The sequence below is a fragment of the Nicotiana tomentosiformis genome, chromosome 3, assembly GCF_000390325.3.
Source record: "Nicotiana tomentosiformis chromosome 3, ASM39032v3, whole genome shotgun sequence".
Taxonomy (NCBI): Eukaryota; Viridiplantae; Streptophyta; class Magnoliopsida; order Solanales; family Solanaceae; genus Nicotiana; species Nicotiana tomentosiformis.
This window is the reverse complement of record NC_090814.1, coordinates 48,685,721-48,704,561: the sequence shown is the minus strand read 5'-3', so window position 1 is coordinate 48,704,561 and position 18,841 is coordinate 48,685,721. Positions and strand designations below refer to the sequence as shown.

Here is an 18,841-nt window from a genome sequence, read left to right as displayed (position 1 = left end):
TTAAAAAGAGCAAAAAAGGTAATAAGAGTGATAAATTTTTTATTTTAACAAAATCTAAAATTTCTTTAAAAACTACAAAAAAATATCTACAAATATTAAATAAAAAATTAAAAGCATAAAAAAGAGTAGTATGGTAACTCACAGTAATCATAATCGATTAGTAATTGTGTAGAAGGTATCCCAATAAAAATAAAAGTGAAAGAAAGTGATAATAGTTTTTGGCGGAATAATTTACTGAAAAATAAAAGAAAAAATTAAGATGAAAAATAATAATAATAAAGAAAAAAAATGACAAAATATTTTTAACGGAGAGGTTTTGGTGAAAATAATAAAATTAATAAAAATAAAAAATACATCGAAAATAATTAAGATAAAAAAATAAAGTAAAAAAGAATGAGGTGGTTGCTACTAGAAAGAATAAAAAATAAAAAGAGAAAATAACTAAAAATAAATAAATAAATAAATAAATAAATAAATAAATAAATAAATAAGAGTACATAATTTTATTAGAAAGAAAAAAACGAAGTGAAAAAAATAACAACAAAATACGAAAAAATTAAAAAATAAAAAGAACAAAAAAAGGTGGAAAAAACAAAGAAACAAAAGGAGAAGGACCTTTGGTGAAGCTTAGGCATATAAAGGAGGGGGCAGTGTGATCTTAAAAACTTCAAAAGGGACATGTGTTGTCATTTTAAAAAAGGAGAGCATTTTGGTCATTAAATCTTTAAAAGAGGCTCTAAGTAACCGTTCTCTTTATTTATTGATTCAACGCATTTTGATCCCTCTAAACTCAGTCTATTTTACCATTTAAAACACACACACATTAAATTTGTAAATTTACCATTTTTAAAAAGTCAAAAAAACAAAAACTAAATATAATATTTGTCTGCATAGCTCATCTTTTCAAAACAATCTTTTCTCTCAAAAGTATATTCTTTTTAAGTTGACTATAGAGAAGTTGATGACACCTCTTGCTGATATAAAGTCGGTGCTTTTTGCTTCTCTTTTTTCCCATCCTTTTTAGGTCAGCATCGCGTCCAATGTGGAAAATTCGAATTATACACACATTTCTTTTATACGCCTCGGAGTATTCTTCGCCTGCTTTCCAGTTTCCACAACCCAAACTGAAGATTTTTGACTCATTATTTTTCTGTTTTTTTGAGAAACGAAATACGCGTTGGAAGAACACAGCTACCAATTCTGGCTTATCCCTTTTCTTGTCATTATTTAGCATGGACCTTGTATAAGAAAAATGCAATTGCTCAAAACAGAGGCTTTGATATTGTACTTAACTGTCCCTATAAATTTATTTTTCGGTATATATAGTATAGTAAAAATGAAATTGAAGTTCAGAAACTTGCATTTTCATATATTATATTAAAAAAATAACTGTGAGTTTTAAACCAGTAATCTTTTTCCTCCATATTCGCTAATAATCTAATATATATATATATATATATATATATATATATATATATATATATATATATATATATATATATATATATATATATATAAGTCGGTTTTCTTTCTAACGGGAAATATTTTTATTTTAAAGTTTTGTGAAAAAAGTATAGTTTAAAATATAGTTTTGACAAGCTTTGATATTTTTTAATTAGCTGAGGCCGCAATGACATGTCATTTTTCGGTGCCGGAGATTTGGTTTCTACTGAGTTGTATTTTTTTAAAAGAAATTAACACATATTTTAGTGATTTTAATGATACAAAAAGTAATTTTATAATTTTATTGATACAAGGGGTAAAGTTCAGTCACTTAATGGTAAGAAAATAATTTCATATTTTTTTTAGTAATTCACAAATATTATTAATCATCAAAGAAGCAAATTATAGAACAAATAGGCCTACACAACTGTCACGACCCAAAATTCCCATCTTCGGGACCGTGATGGCGCCTAACATTTCACTTGCTAGGCAAGCCAACGTTAGAATAATATTAGCCACTTTTAAATAATTTTTTAAATTAATTAATAATAAAAAAATAAATGTGGAAGTAAAGTCTGAAATACAGTGAATAATCCATAATAATAGCGATGTATGAATATCATCCCAGAATTTGGTATCACAAGTGCACGAACTACTAGAATAATATAAATAAAGGTCTGAATGAAAATAAAGTTGTCTGAAAGAAATACACAGCTATAATAAAGTGGAAGGGGACTCCAGAACTGTGAACGCCATGCAGCTATATCTCAAGTCTCATGCAAATAGCTGAATCCGAGCAAATCTACTATACGCCGCTGGGACCAACTCAGGTATCTACACAAGAAATGCAGAGTGTAGTATGAGTACAACCGGCCCCATGTACCCAGTAAGTGCCGAGCCTAACCTCGACGAAGTAGTGACGAAGCTAAGGCATGTCACTTACATTAACTTGTATGCAATAACAATAACAACAACAATAATAGAAATAAAACAGGTATCTCTTTTCAATAGTTGAAGCCAACTCGACAGTCATAACCAATTATTATTTCAATCAGTTTCCGTTGCGGCGTGCAACCCGATCCCAATATATCTTTTCAATCAATTCTGTTGCGGCGTGTAACCCGCTCCTCCAATATATTCATTTCAATCAATTCTGTTGCGTCGTGCAACCCAATCCCACAATATATTCATATTCAATTCTATTGTGGCGTGCAACCCGATACCAATATATCTTTTCAATCAATTCTGTTGCGGCGTGCAACCCGCTCCTCCAATATATTCATTTCAATCAATTCTGTTGCGGCGTGCAACCCGCTCCTCCAGTATATTCACTTTCATTTCCGTTGCGACGTGCAACCCGCTCCTCCAATATATTCACTTTCATTTCCGTTGCGACGTGCAACTCGCTCCTCCAATATATTCATTTACCAATTCTTATAAAAGAAATTACTCCAATAAATACAATAATTAATATAAAATTATAAGACAACAAGCATACAATAATTATGATTCATTAGAAATAAGTGATGACAAGTAATAATTAATTGTGGAAATTAAGGATGTAATAGGCATTTTAATAATTAGTATGCTAAACGCCAAGTGGCAATTAAGTCACATAAATCAAATAAGCATGTAACAATTATAGCATGGATTCAAGGAATGATATTGAGCAAAGAACACGAGAGAAACAATTAATATAATAATTAATTCATTATTTAAAACAATTTATGATTTTTCAAGTAATTATGCAAACAATTAATTTGACGACGTATAGACACCCGTCACCTCGCTTATACGTCGTTCACATGCATTTCACATAATAAATAATTTAAAGGTTCTATTCCCTCAAGTCAAGGTTAACCACGACACTTACCTCGCTTTGCAAACAAATTTCAAGATTCCAATATACCTTTGCCGCGCGAATTCGTATCCGAAAGCTTCAAATCTAATCACAAATAATTCAACATACTCAACATGAATCGTAGGAACTAATTCTATATGAAATTATAAATTTTCCGAATTAAAATCCGAAATTTATTTTAAAAATTAACAGTGGGGCCCACGTCTCGAATCCTGGAAAAACTCACAAAATCCGAACACCCGTTCCGATACGAGTTCTACCATAAAAAAACTATCGAATTCCGACATCGGATTGCCTTTCAAATCCTCAATTAAAGTTTTGTTTGAAGATTTCTACCATTTTAAATCCAATCTTTACCCATTTGAACTCAACAATCTTCCCATAACCTCTCACATGCAAGAATCACACTCACAATCACCCATCTTTACCCAAACTCGAAATTGAAGAATAGGGATTAGAACCTTACCTCTTGGGTGAAGATATTGTGATAATTCCTTGTTGGATTTCAAAGCTGGAACAAGATTTTTGATGAACAAAGCACTTGAACTTCTTCTTCTCTCTAAAACACTCTCACTTCTCTCTAAAATCATCAAATAATTTTCCCAAAATAAGCCCCAAAACCTATTTATCAAAATGGGGTCGGGTTATAAAAATAGGAAAATTAACCCTCCGAAATCGGGTCTGCGGTCGCATAATGGACCGCATAATGGGTATGCGGGTCGCACAATACACCACAGAATCGGTGCCCAGAAATGGGCTTCTCTGGACAGGTCTGCGACCAGTTTTGCGGTCGCATAACCCCTTCTGCGATCGCATAATGGTTCTGCGATCGCAGATTTGGCAGCAGACTCGCATTCTGCCAGCCTTTGGTAATTTGGTCATAGCTTCTTGTAGGAGTGTCCAAATGACAAACGGTTTGAAGCGTTAGAAACTAGACTCAAAGATCATTTTATAGGTATATCATCACATAATTTTTTATATATAGGTAGATATACTCGTTCAAAATTTGGTCTTGTGCGTACCCATTTGAAACTTTAGTCTAAAAGTTTCCAACTTGACTTAGACTTAGGCCTCTCCTCAAACCCCACATCACTTATAATATGCCTCGTACACTTGTTATCATATCCAATTAGTATGCATAATATTAATAGTCCTTAAATGAGAAGTAGAGTTCGCCCCCAAACACATAACATAACTTATCTCTTCTTTTACCCATTTCAATTTCCCGAATTTTACTAACTCCCAAAATTTCTAAATATTTCGCTAGAATTTTCTTTGTAACTGGGCCTATTCACCTGTCAGAGAATTCCAAAAACCAATCCTAACAACACATACATAATCCAATCAACGTAACACAACATGAAAATAATACTGACAGTGGCATCATAAGCAATATATTACTAGGAAAGGAATGCCATTAACATCAACTATTCAGGTGATACGTAACTCATAGCAGGTAAGCTCTCAACATCTTCATAGAATACAGAAATGAACATTTAAATTAAAGATGACATTTTTGGGTCATCACAACAACATGCGTACATCTCTATCCTTAGCTCATATCCTCTATCGACCTGTTTACATATCGAACCACTGATACAACTATCAACTACATGATCTTATTTCGCAGGACTACCTTAAGTTGGCCAATAACTCGTACATTGCAAATATAAGCTACTTCTCTAATAAGGCTCTGCCAATCTCTATGAACATTATTGAAGACTTTTTGATTCCTCTCATTCCATATACCATACAATACTTCAGCAAAAACCAATCACATGAGCCGACCTTCAACAGATTTCTTCTTAGCTTTCTCCACAAACCAAGTAACTAGTTGAGCCCAAGTCTCTAGTTGGACTTGTAGTTGTAACCAGTTAAAGGCATCCTTCCACAGTCCAGAAATAATAATGCATTTGCACAACAAATGAGCATGAGTCTCGGGTAATTTACAAAAGGCACACAGTGGATCCATATTGATATTCCATTTGAGTAACCTGTCAGTTGTCATCATCCTTTCATGTATGATCAACCACATAGAGAAGATTGCTTTAGGTCGGGCCAAGTTCTTGACCATAATATCTTTCCACTCAACTTTTGGCAAAGATCCTAGCTGCTGCAAATATAACTGCTTGATCAAACTACAATTGTCTTTGCCTCTATGCAGTTGTATATGGTGAGGAATATTACCAACAACACTCAAGATCTGTTGTTCCATCCAACTAGCTTGTTTAGACACTTTGATAGTAGTCATAGGTTGCCCCTTTATATAAAACATATGCACCCATTTGATCCATAGTCTGTCTTCTTTAGTTGCTAGGTCCTATTGCAATTTGAGAATGGCTGCTTTATTCCAATCTTTGAGATTTAATATGTTCAGACCACCAGTGCTCTTAGGCTAGTAAATATTTTCTCAGGATATCAATGCTCGCTTGGTAATGACATTAGTCCCTGAGCACATAAATCTTCTGCAATAGGCTTCTATAAGTTTAATCACCTTGGATGGCATTAGAAACATCTGATACCAGTATAATTGAACTCCAAATAGCACAGATCTAATTTGCTGAATTCTTCCTGCATATGACATTTTTCTAGCAGTCCAGGAGGAAATTTTAGCTACAATTTTGTCTATCAGAGGTTTCCATTGAGAAACAGTCATCTTCTTGGTGGTAAGGGGTACTCCCAAGTACCTAAAAGGTAAATCACCTTTCACATAACCCAATTGGTGAAGGATAAGAGCATGTTCTGTAGTATCAACTCTGCCAAAATATACTAAGCTTTTGTTTAGGTTAGCTTTCAATCCAGATGCTATGGAAAACTGATCAAAGCATTTATGCAACAATGCAACAGACTGGTTATCTCCTCTAACAAATAATAATAGATCATCAGCAAAACTCAGATGAGTAATGCCTAATTTCTTGCATTTTGGATGAAAGTGAAAGTGCCTATTTTTCTTCAAATCTGTTAGGAGCCTACTCAGATACTCTATGGATAAAGCTAACAGGAAAGGGGACACGGGGTCACCCTGTCTGAGGCCCTTTTGCAGTGGAAAATGGTTCTGTTAATTCTCCATTTATCAGGATTGAGTAAGTAACACTACGGATAGACGTTGATATCCATTGAGTGAATTTATAATGGAATCCTAGGCCATCCATGACTTGTAAGAAAAAACTCCATTCTATATTGTGATATGCCTTTTGTAGATCTACCTTAATCAGGGATCTAGGTGATATGTGCTTCCTTGAATAATCCTTAATGAACTCATTGATATTGTCAGCCCCTTTCCTTCCTGGAATGAAACCTGCCTGTACACCATTTATCATAGATCCCATAACCTTTTACAACCTTGAAGCTAAGATTTTGGAGATGATTTTATGCAATATAGAGAAGTATGAATTAGGTCTGTAGTCTTTGATGGTATTAGGATTGGTGATCTTAGGAAATAATGTAACTGTAGTACAGTTAATGGCTTGTGACATCACACCAGTAGAAAAAAACTCAGACACTACTGCATAGACATCTTCTTTAATAACTTCCCATGCTTTCTTGAAAAAAATAGCATTATACACATCAATGTCTGGAGCTTTATCATTACCAATAACATGTAAACACTCATCAACTTCCTGCACAAATACTGCCTTAACCAAATCCACTGATTGTTGATGAGTCAGTTGAGGACCATTTTTTAGGATTTGAATGTTCACAACAGGTAAATATTCAGCAGCAATACCCATAAGAGACTTATAGAAATTAATAATTTCTTTCTTGATACTCTTAGTCTCAGCTAGTAGCTTACCATTTAGAGCTGTTAAGGTTGTAATATTTTTCCTGCAGGATCTATCTTTCATCATAGCAAAAACGTATTTGTTATTTACATATCCTACATCAATCTAATGAGCTCTGAAATTTTGTTGAAGTATCTTTTCTTCGATAAGTGACCACTTCTCTAATCTTAACATAGCATCTTTATCCATAATTCTCAAGTGGTCAGAGTAGCCTCTAGCCATTTCCTGTTGGATATCAATCAGGTCACTCCTTTCTTGGCTAACTTTCTCTGTCACATATTTGAATTCTTTGGTATTTAATAGCTTAAAATTTGATTTCACAACTTTCAGCCTGTACTAGATAGTAGCAAACTTGTAAGAATGATGAGCACCCTGCCATCCTTCAGTAACAATTCTTAAGAACTCTTCGTGTTCAGCCCAGACATTAAGAAATTTGAAAGGCACTTTGATATTGCTATTTCTTCTTTGAAACTTCAACAATAATGGTGTATGATCAGATATGAATGGATCTCCAACTTCAACAATCAGATGACCAAAATTCAGCATCCATTCATCATTCCTCAATGCTCTATCAATCTTGGTAATTACTCTGTCCTCTCCCATTTGCCAATTTGTGCATGTAAAGAACTCTCCTCTCCAAGGAAGTTCAACGATCATTGCATCAGAATAAAAATTGGCAAAATCTTGAACTTCTGCTTGAGTCACTGTATGCTTTGATAGTATGTCCTGAGGGGTAATCACAGCATTAAAGTCCCCCTATAATAGCAAATGCTGATTTATAGTTTGAGCAAAATTTCTGAGCTTTTGCCATATATCCTTCCTCATTTATAAACTATTATATCCATATACCACAGTTAGGGCACATATGAAATTAGAACTACTAATGTAACAACGGATAAACTCAGTATCAGTCTGTACCACATCCATATGCCACACGTTTCTATTGAATAGTACCTAAATTCTTCCATTAACAGCATGATCATAATTATGGACTAACTCCCAGTTTTGTGCAATCTTAGGGGCAATAGCAGAAGCATTATGCTATTTTATTCTAGTCTCCACCAAATTTGCCAAGGTAATATGATTGTCTTTTAAGTATTTAGCCAATTCCTTCTGCTTATATATCTGATTTGCCCCTCTAACATTCCATATGAGTAGTGTCATTTAGAAGGGCCGGAGGTACCACCTCTATCATAAGGATGCATTATAACCTCTTGACCTCCAGATTGTAACACTCCAAATACATTATATGTCGCAATAGAGAAAGGCATACCTTTTGCATACCTCCTAGTAGCTGATATAATATTTTTTCCTTTGGAGACTCCATTATCATGATCCCCATTCTATATACTAGCAGTGGTCTGAATATTTGGTTGATCTTGAGATTTTTCAGGAGACTTGACAGGGACTTCAACTTGTTCTTTAGAGACTATTGGATTGTGAACAAAATAGGATGCTTTAGAAGCGTCAGTCAGTTGAGCATTTGGTTCTTGATGCTTATTCATAGTCTGTTATAGACTTCCCTTACATCTTCATTCCTAAGCTGGCTGATGAAATCTTTCATTCATCCGTTGTATTTTCTGAGGTCTAACTTGGGCTTCCTCCGTGACTTTGCACACATGCCTAAGTTGTTGACAGACTTAACAAAACTCAGGTTTCCATTCAAACCTAACAGCTAGGTGATACATCTTGCCCGAAGGATCCTGTATTGTAACTTCAGTTGGTAGAGGCTTATTTATGTTCACCTCAATCAGCATCCTGGCAAAGGAGATTTTAGATTGGTTAGTTGTACATTCATCAGAAAACAGGGACACTCCAATAGTAGTATCCAATCTGCTCAATAACTCTCTTCCCCAATACACCATAGGCAAATTAGGAAAGGAGTTCCATATAAGTATCTCTTTAAGGAAAGTTGTATCAAATTCCAAGTCTAGAGACCATTTCTTCAAAATTATAGGCCTATTATTAATTGTATATGGTCCTCCATACAATATTTTTTTAAGGTCATCTTCATCTTTGAATTTGGCTATGAAATAACCCTTGTCATGCCAGAATAGTTCAGAACATGGTGCTTTCGACCAATTCTGAGCAATATACCTTTTCATTTGATTATAGCATGGGATTTCACCAATCACAGCTACTATCAATGAGTGTTTCCATTTATCAACCTCTTTCGCAGTCTCCAGGGGATCCAATTGAATAACCACATTACCGACCACGATCGTCGGTGGAATGTAAGATAGAGAAAGCCCGTTTGAAGCCATACGATTTTTAGCAAACAAATTAACCCACGCCGGAGCTACTAGATTCTTATTAGCCATTAATTTCTGCAAATTAGCCTCAACAGGTGCGTTTGGTTGAATTTGGTCAATAGTCAATTGATCGATGTTGACGCAGCACGGTCAATTATTAAATTTTTCATTCCATTACTAGACTTTGTCGAACCATAATCCAATTCAACTGGACGAGGAGGATAATTGGTAATTTGGGAAAATTACCATTACCATTTCTCAAGCTTTGTGGTTCAACCTCTGGAGCCACCAAAGGTATTACAAGAGTTTTCTGAGAAACCAAATGTGTTTTAGGAGATTTGGTTGTAGTCAGCGAACTTCGGAGAACAAGTATCAGAGTCTTCCTCGGCCGTCCGGATCCATTGGCTTTGCCCTTCACCATTGACAACCGTCGTTCTCACCAAACGTAACCGCTATTTGGAGAGACAAGTCAACGAGAAAGGGAGAAGTTTCTAGAGAGAGAATTTTTTTCTAGTGCCTTAGTGCTTATTACCATATTCACTTTCATAATTTTACTAATACAATAAGTACAGTTCAATTATAACACGTAATACTGACACAAAAAAATGGGACATATGGCGTACTTTGTTTTCTAGATAGTAATAATAAGAAAAGGTTGAACTAATTTTCTTCTTTTCTTTTGAGGAAAAGAAATGGACAACAAAGGGTGGGCTTTCAAATTCCTATATAATAGTATTCCTACCCAATGTCAATTACTAATTGTTGAGTTTAGTGTATTTTGATGATTAATAAAATTGAGTGCTTAGAACCATGTACTCAAGTTGTTGTGTGTGACTCCATGAACTGCTACAACTTATCATAATAAACAGATTCTAGTGCGAGTTATTTTAGGAAAAACAAATAAGATTATACGTGCAGCTGGCAATGTGGCTATCTTTGGAAGAAGTTCACGTGGGATAGAAGTCCTTCCTAAAATAGGACTACGAAATCTCTGATTATCCTACTGGTTTGCTCTCTAACGCATTTATATGTATAATTTGCCAATGCGTTGCTGGAAACCACTTACACACATAGAGAGATTATGCATTCAGTTGACTTGAAAGTACATAGCAGTCATGTGACTGTTAGGGTGAAGGCTTAAGATTAAGTCTGTTGGGATCGAATTAACAAGATATCTGTTACATGGCGCCTTCCTGAGATGTCTTTGAAGGGCAACGTAAGGCAAAGAAACCGACTTCCATATAATTACTTTCCGCCAACCGAAGGCACCCTCCGCATGCTAGACTAGACTGTCAGTGTCGTACAGGAAAGTCAATGTCAATATCACAATTTGCAACGAGAATTGAAAAGAGAATTGAATGAAAGCTTGTTTGTATTAACAGAGAACAACGATTACAAGAAAGTCGACATGGTACCAGGGGAAGGAGACACCGGTACAGAGATTTGATTGCTTGCGGAAAACTTCAATGACAATACCCTCCCTTATATATGTCTCAAAAATAAAAATCTAAGTTATAGGAGTAGACATAAATAAGCTAAAAATCATAATTCAAATACAAGAAGTAAAGCTACTCTATATTTACATGGAAAGGGACTAAGCTTATACAAAAAGAAAGTTGGCCCAGTGTCCGGCACTTGTAGGGCCTGCGTACTTGTCAATAGCTTCAACCAGTGCGTGGTGCGCGCGGGCTCACATCCGCTTGTAGGCATTGTCTACAGAAGGCATAGAGGGCATTGCCTGCTTACGGGCACTTGTGCGCATCGTATGCTGCTGGGCGTGGGTGCAGGCTACCGATGGGGCAAAATAGGTACACATGCACTTGTTGCTGGGCCCAGCCAAGCCCGTCCATTACCCTCGGTGCTGAGAGGCTTCCCAGGGCGCCATTGGGGCATATCCAAGGGGTCATGGGGCAAGGTTGGAAAGTAGCCTATGATATTCTCCCACCACCTGATTTGGCGCCTTCCTTGCGTGATAGTCTTCGATCAGGTCCTTGAAGGATTTTAGGTATTTCACCCTCTTCCGTGTGTTCTCCTCAGCATCGCATCCTCTTCATTTCACCAGGAACTCTTGATGATCTTTACGTGAGGCATGAATTATCCGATCACCAAGTATAGCTTCGATAACTCTCTTTATGGCTGGTTTGTTTTGTTTGATACCGGGTATGGTGAACTGGTTCCTTGAGGGATCATTCTTGTCTTCCCAAAAAGGTTTCAACAAACTAACATGGAAAATAGGATGGATCTTCTATCAAGCTGGGATATCAACACCGTATGCCACTTTTCGAATGCGTTGCACAATGGACAGAGGTCCAATATATTTTTACAATAGGCGAGGGTCGTTATTCCCTACAATTAGGTATTTGGGATCTTCACCATCACATTGTACCCAACTTGATATTCCACGAAGCGGCAATTCTGATCAGCATGCTTCTTCATCCGCTTCTAGGCCTTCTTAAAATAACTCTTCATTATCTCCAGGTTTTACTTCCATTCCTTCGAAAAGGTGGCATCTCGAGGAGATTTGGACACATTTGGGGCATCTACAGTATGCAGGAGGAGTGATTTCTTTCCGATAATAATTTCAAAAGTGCTCCTTTTGGTATTCGAGCTCTTTTAGGCGTTGAAACATAACTAAGCAGCATCCAAGAGCTTCACCCAACTCTTCTGTGATCCAGTAACAAAGTGCCGAAGGTACTCCTCCAGCATGACATTGAACCATTTTATCTAGCCGTTATATTAGGGATGAAAACTCAAATTGTGGCTCAGCTTGAACCCGAGACACTTGAAGAGCTCGGTCCAAAAGTTGCTAGTGAAGCGAGAATTAAGATCACTAACAATATCTCTAGGCGATCCCAAATATTTGACAATATGAGCGAAGAAGAGTCGAGCCGTCTCTTCAGTAGATACATGCTGGGCCGCAATAAAAGTAGCATATTTAGAAAACCAATCCACCACGAAAAGAATAGTGGTGAGAAATCCGACCTTGGGAAAGCCGATAATAAAATCCAGCAGGATACTCTCCGAAGGCCTCTTCGGGACAGGAAGTGGATCTAGAAGGCCTAGTTTGGTCAAGCGGTAGGAGTTGTCTTTCTGACATACCAAGCAAGTCCTCACATATTGAGAAACATCATATGCCTTCTGGGGATAGTAATAAGTACGACGCAACATCACCATGGTTCGCTGCTCTCCAGGACGGCCTGCGCAAAGTGTATTATGACATTCCTTTAGAAGGGTTCTCCGCAAATCACCTCCCTTAAGAACATAAAGGTGGATCCCTGTTGCTCTAAGAAACCCATCCTTTATGTAAAATTGTCGAGTTTTACCCTTCTCTGCAAGACTGATCAAATACTGAGCAGGATCTTTGCTAAGCAGCTCACATATCTAATCTTTTTATAGTGGTGGCCACTTTGCTTCCCCTGAGGACGCGAGTAGGCACACAAATGCTAAGTCTAGTATTCGACTCAGTGCATCAGCAACCTAGTTAGTCTTCCTGCTTTTGTACTCCAAATTAAAGCTAAACTCGGCAAGAAGTTCCTACCATCTAGCTTGGCAGCCATTCAGCTGGGTTATAAAATGATTGACATTCGTGTTGTCCGTCTTTCCAATGGATGGGGTTGCCGCGCCCTGTTTTCTCGCGAAATGCGGTTTCGACATGTGACAACTCTTTTAAATGGGTATTAAAAGAGAAGAATCACCACCTAATGATCTTTAAGGTACGTTAGGGCACCTATTTGCAAATAACTCTGATTAATGAGTCTATATCACCAAATATCGGGTAAGGGCTCAAATTACCTCAAAGAGAAGGAGTTAGGCACTCTTCGAGGTCCACAACTGTAGGTCCCGGCCGAATTTTATGCTATGTGGGGATTGTTGGGTTATAGTTATCCTATGTGATCATGTCAATTAAAATAGAGATAACAATCTGAATAACTAACTAAATTATTCAAGAATAGGATTAAACGAGCGATGATAGAAATTGTGCACATGAAGGCAATAGCTTGTCCACTAATAAGTAATTGATACAATTCTTTGAGAATTATAAGATATATCCTAGTCCAATCTAGGTTGCAACAAAACATATGTACAAGTAAACCGTATATGGGGGAGGGGGGTCCTAAGTTTTTAGCTTAAAGGATAGAAGGGCATCATGGGGTGGGGGGGGGGAAGAAGTAACGGAGCTGGAGATCAACAACAAAGCTGAAAAGAGTGCAAAAACTAATGCCCTAATTGGCAATCAACATGCAAAGAAACAAGGTGGTTTCGAAGACCTTGCTACAAGAAACCCTCATGTGTAGGAAACTAAGGTCGATGTTTTACAAACAACCACGATGCAACACATAGCAGGATCAATTAGAGTAGATAATGGGTCACCTAAAGATTCTAGAATCAATGAGGGTGAAGATAGAGACGTTGCAGTGATGTATAAAAGCAATGGAATAGTAAACCCTAGCATAATTGGGCAGGTTTCTTCTACAGCTGCAGCTCAAGTGATTGATGAATTAGGGGTAGGACCTATTGACAACACTCATACAAGAGTCTTAGATGATTCAGTGGGGTCAGGGCATCAAGCAGTTATTGGTAAGATGGTTGATCTCAATGGAACAGTAAATTTTGCAATTGGTGCAACAGTGAACCCTAGCCTAGGGTCTATTTATGAGCTTCAATTTAGGGCTATTCAGGAGGCTATTGGTGATAAAGAGCAGAGTATTCAAGGGATACTTTATGAGCAAATTGATCGGGCCATTGTTCCTAAAGTTTTAGGTGCAATTGAGGCAATTCTAGTAGCTTGTGCTTCAGGAGCTGGGCAACCAATGCAGATTCAGATCAATGTGCCATTAAAGTCACCTAATCAGATTCTACATGACACCATCACTCATAATATGGTGCCTATGGACATTCAGAATACAATGTTAGAGTAAGAGCAACTTGAGGATGAAGGTGAAGATGAGTCTGTTGCTGGAAACTTTAAGGTAGTAGCTAGGGAGGCATATCTTTCTCCTAGAGTTGGAGACAAGAGTGTCAAGAAAGGAAAGAATCAAGGACAGTATAAAAAAGTGCAATAACCTAAAAGAAATTTTCCCAAGAGGTCAGTATCACAGACCAAATGATGATCAAAGTTTTGATATGGAATATAAGGTCTGTGAAGATGCAACAGGCCTTCTAGAGGATGATCAATATGCAAAGGGAATTTGGATTCTTTGTGGTGGCTTTGATGGAGTCATTTCAGAATTCTAGACACATTCAAAGAAATAGAAGAAGACTAAATATGAAGGTTGCTTTTGCTAACATAAATGGAAAGATTTGGTTATTTTTTGATGCTGCAGTAGTATGGGAATTAGTGATGGACACTCATCAGCAGGTTACTATCAAATTATATCACTAGGACATTGGCCAACACATTATGTGTATGTTTGTATATGCTAAGTGTTCTTCATTGGAGATATTGGAGTTGTGGGATAATCTTTACTATCTTGCAAGTGAAATGGAGTTGCCTTAGATGGTGGGAGGAGATTTTAATGTGTTCCTTCATGAAGATAAGAAGATAGGTGGGCTTCTAGTCCATCCTCCTGAGTATGAAGACTTTGCATTTTGTGTGAATTCAAGTGGGCTGTTTGATCTAGACTACAAGGGCAGTCCCTTCACTTGGTGGAATGGAAGTCCAAATGCAAAATGTATTTTCAAGAGGTTGGATAGAATCCATGTGAACTTGTCTTTTCAGAATTTGTTTCCAACTATTGAAGTTGAACACCTAATTAGAACTGGCTCAGATCATGGTCCTTTGTTGATGATTTGTGGTGAACAAAGATCTAACTATATTAAGCCTTTTAAGTTCTTAAACTTCTGGACTAAGCATGCGAATTTTAAAGAGGTTGTGAGGCAGAATTGGTTTGCAGACTTCCTTGGTGATCCTTTCCTCATATTCAAATAGGATTTGAAGAGGGTGAAGGCTGCATTGTCTAAATGGAGCAAGAATACCTATGGAGATATTTTCAAGCAACTTGCAATCAGAGAAGCTAGTGTAAGGGTAAAAGATATGCTATTTGAAGAAGAGCCAACTGTGAAGAATAGAATTGTCTTACAAAAAGCTCAAGCTAAATTGAAGAGTTACCTAAGTATTGAGGAGTAGTATTGGAAGCAGAAGGCTGGTATGACATGGTTCACTAAAGGAGACAGGAACACTAGATTTTTTCACAATCATGTAGATGGCAAGAGGCAGAAACTACAACTGAAAAGGATTCAAGATAGTAATGGAGCATGGATTGGAGATCAAGAGGCTTTGGCTAAGGCAACAGTGGAATTCTATGAGAGACAATTCACACATGAGGAAGATCCTGCAGATTTCTCTTTGCTAGCTAATGTTCCTGCCATGGTGACACTGAAGAAGAATCTTGAACTTTGTAGATATCCAATTATGGAAGAAGTGAAACAAGATGTGTTTGAACTTAGTGGAGAAAGTTCTAGTGGTCCAGATGGTTTCACTAGTACTTTTTATCATGAGTGCTGTGAAATCATTAGCAAGGACATTCATGATATGGTGCTACACTTCTATGGGAGAGCTGCATTGCCTAAATCTATAACTCACACTAACCTTGTGCTTATGCCAAAGAAGCCTATGGTTCAAACTTTCTCAAATTTGAGGCCTATAAGCTTGAGTAATTTCATTAACAAAGTGTTATCAAGAGTGCTGCATAATAGACTGGAGATTTTTCTGCCTTCATTAATATCAAACAACCAATCCGGATTTGTGAAAGGTAGAAATATCTTTGAGAACATATTACTAACTCAAGAGATTGTTACTGATATTAGATTGAGGGCCAAGTCTGCTAATGTAGTCATAAAACTTGATATGACTAAGGCATATGATAGGTTTTTCTGGAAGTTTTTGTTACATGTGTTGAGGAAAATGGGGTCTGTTGAACACTCCATCAACATGATATGGAGTTTACTGTCCTATAATTGGTATTATGTATTGGTTAATGGCCAATCTTCATGGTTCTTCAAATCTTCTAGAGGTGTGAAGCAAGGAGATCCATTATCTCCTGCCTTGTTCATCCTATCAGCTGAGGTTCTATCTAGGTCATTGAACAAATTATTTGATGACAAATCATTTGTAGGCTTTGGAAGTGGATAGACCTCTTGAATCATCTTGCATATGCTGATGACACCATCATATTTGCATCAGCTGATACAGAATCTTTGAAGAAGATCATGACAGTGTTGAATGACTATGAGAAGATTTCAGGGCATTTGATCAATAAGGCAAAAAGCTCATATTACATGCATTCTAAGGTAGCCAATGCATTGTTCCAAACAGTTGGGGATCTCACAGGCTTCACTAGAGTTTCATTTCCTTTTACTTATCTAGGATGCCCTATATTCTATACCAGGAGGAGGAAGGACTATTATGACGATCTTATCAAAAAGGTGAAGGCTAGGTTACATTCATGAAAAGGAAAACTGTTATCTTTTGGAGGCAAGGCTACTTTGATAAGTAGTATTCTTCAAAGTATGCCTATACACATGCTCTCAGTATTGGATCCACCTAATAATATCATAGAATATATAAATAAACTTTTTGCAAGATTCTTTGGAGTACAAAGGAGGAAGGGAGAAGAAGGCATTGGGAATCATGGTAGAAGTTGTGTCTTCCAAAGGAGGAAGGAGGGATGGGTTTCAGATCAATGGTTGATGTTTCCAAAGCATTATGTGCAAAGCTGTGGTGGAGGTTTAGGACCACAAAGTCTTTATGATCAAATTTCATGTGGAATAAATACTGTAAAATGGAGTTGCCTACAATAGTACAATTTAGGAAAGGATAACATGTTTGAAAACAAATATTGAATAGTAGATAGGAAGTGGAGCATGAGATTTAATGGGAGATGAAGGCTAGAACCACTAATGTTTGGCATGAAAACTGGACAGGTCTAGGAGCTTTGTATCACCTAGTGCCTCCAGATTTCACATTAATGAGGATTTATAAGAGGTGGTTGAGCTAAGGCAAGAAGATGGTTGGAATGAAGAGTTGATCGACCAATCATTTCCACAAGACATTGCAGATCACATCAAGCAAGTACAATTTGAAGGAAGTGATGAATTCTGGGATAGGCCTTGGTGGAAACCTACTGCTTCTGGCAGGTTTACTGTGAGCAGTGCTTGGCATCTTGTAAGGCATAGGGCAGATCCTAATCCTGAATTCAAAAATATGTGGATAAAGGGACTACCATTCAAGATCTCTTTCTTTCTCTGGAGATTATGGAGATTCACACTAGCTACAGATGACATTTGGAGAAGGCAAGGTTATATTTATATGTCCAGGTGTTGGTGATGTACATCACCACAAGAGGAGTCCTATAATCATCTTTTCTTGATTGAAGTTACTGCAAATAAGTTGTAGAGGACCTTTCTAAATACTGCTGGGATAACTATTCCATTGGTGCAGGTACATCAGGTGATTGGAATATTGATTGTTGTCAAAGTTGAAGCCTTTATATAAAGCAACTCCAGCAATCATTACTTGAGAACTTTGGAAGATAAGGAACACAAATAAGAATGGGGGATCAATGTCTATTCAAATAGTCATTCATGAGATCAATAAGATATTGCACCTCTTGGAAAAAACTAGGTATAGTTGGCTGCCTCACATACCTTATCTTTGGTCGGATATGATCAAGTTCTTTGAGGAGTACAAGCCTATTATTATGACCAAAAGAGTAACATGGCAATTCCCATACACTGGATGGTACAAGTGCAATACATATAGAGCATCAAGAGGTAACCTTGGTCCTAGCTCCACTAGTTTTTGTGTGAGAGACTGTGCAGGTGACTTGGTGTATATTAGGGCACAACAATTGGAGAAAACAACAAATATAGTAGTTGAGGCTAGGGCAATAAGAGATGGACTGTCTTTTTGTATAGACCATGATCTGCATCCTCTTCTAATGGAGACAAACTCTCTTGTGATGAAGAAGATTATTGATGGAGTTTGGGATCCACCTTGGTGCATTGTAGCTAAAGTTAAGAGAATTAAGGGGATGAAGGAGCATTTCAATGTCATATTCTAGCATATGATGAGGGAGGGCAATACCCTGGCAGATTATTTAGCTAACCTTGCTTTTTCTTTTGCAGGTACAATCCAGTTTCATTCCTTCTTTGAACTGCCTAGTGCATGGAGGAGACTTCTTAACCTTAATAAATCACAAACTCCTAATCTTAGGGTTAGGATTGCAAAAAGAAGAGCACCTAATTGATGAATAGGTATGGTAGTGCATTGACAATTGTTGCTTGGTATTTTATTATTGTAGGTTTCTATATATTACTAGGTCACTTTCCAGTATTATTAGCACGCTATCATGCTCATTCTGGTAGTGAACTAGGGGTGTATGGAACAATCAATACAAGGAGGCAGTTGGTTAATATTCAAATGAGATCACTAGGTGACATAGTTGTTAGGTTAAGCTACTGGTATGTATTATACTTTATTAAGCTTGGAGACAGGTTAAGTT

General features: G+C 37.0%; 1 protein-coding gene across 1 annotated transcript; it reads right to left on the bottom strand.

Annotated features, from left to right (window-relative positions):
- Positions 1-5,714: 5,714 nt before the first annotated feature.
- LOC138907777 (uncharacterized) lies at positions 5,715-7,149 on the bottom strand. The gene is made up of 3 exons (XM_070198387.1): positions 6,762-7,149; positions 6,511-6,602; positions 5,715-6,359 (listed from the first exon to the last, which is right to left on the bottom strand). Exons 1-3 carry the CDS (start codon positions 7,147-7,149, stop codon positions 5,715-5,717), a joined length of 1,125 nt encoding a protein of 374 aa, XP_070054488.1.
- Positions 7,150-18,841: the final 11,692 nt, after the last annotated feature.

Coding starts and splice junctions, on each gene's coding strand:
- LOC138907777 (XM_070198387.1), bottom strand. CDS start 7,149: ATGAAAGATAGATCCTGCAGGAAAAATATTACAACCTTAACAGCTCTA. Junction 6,603..6,761: donor GATGTCACAAGCCATTAACT/GTACTACAGTTA, acceptor GTGTACAGGCAG/GTTTCATTCCAGGAAGGAAA. Junction 6,360..6,510: donor CACCTAGATCCCTGATTAAG/GTAGATCTACAA, acceptor GAGAATTAACAG/AACCATTTTCCACTGCAAAA.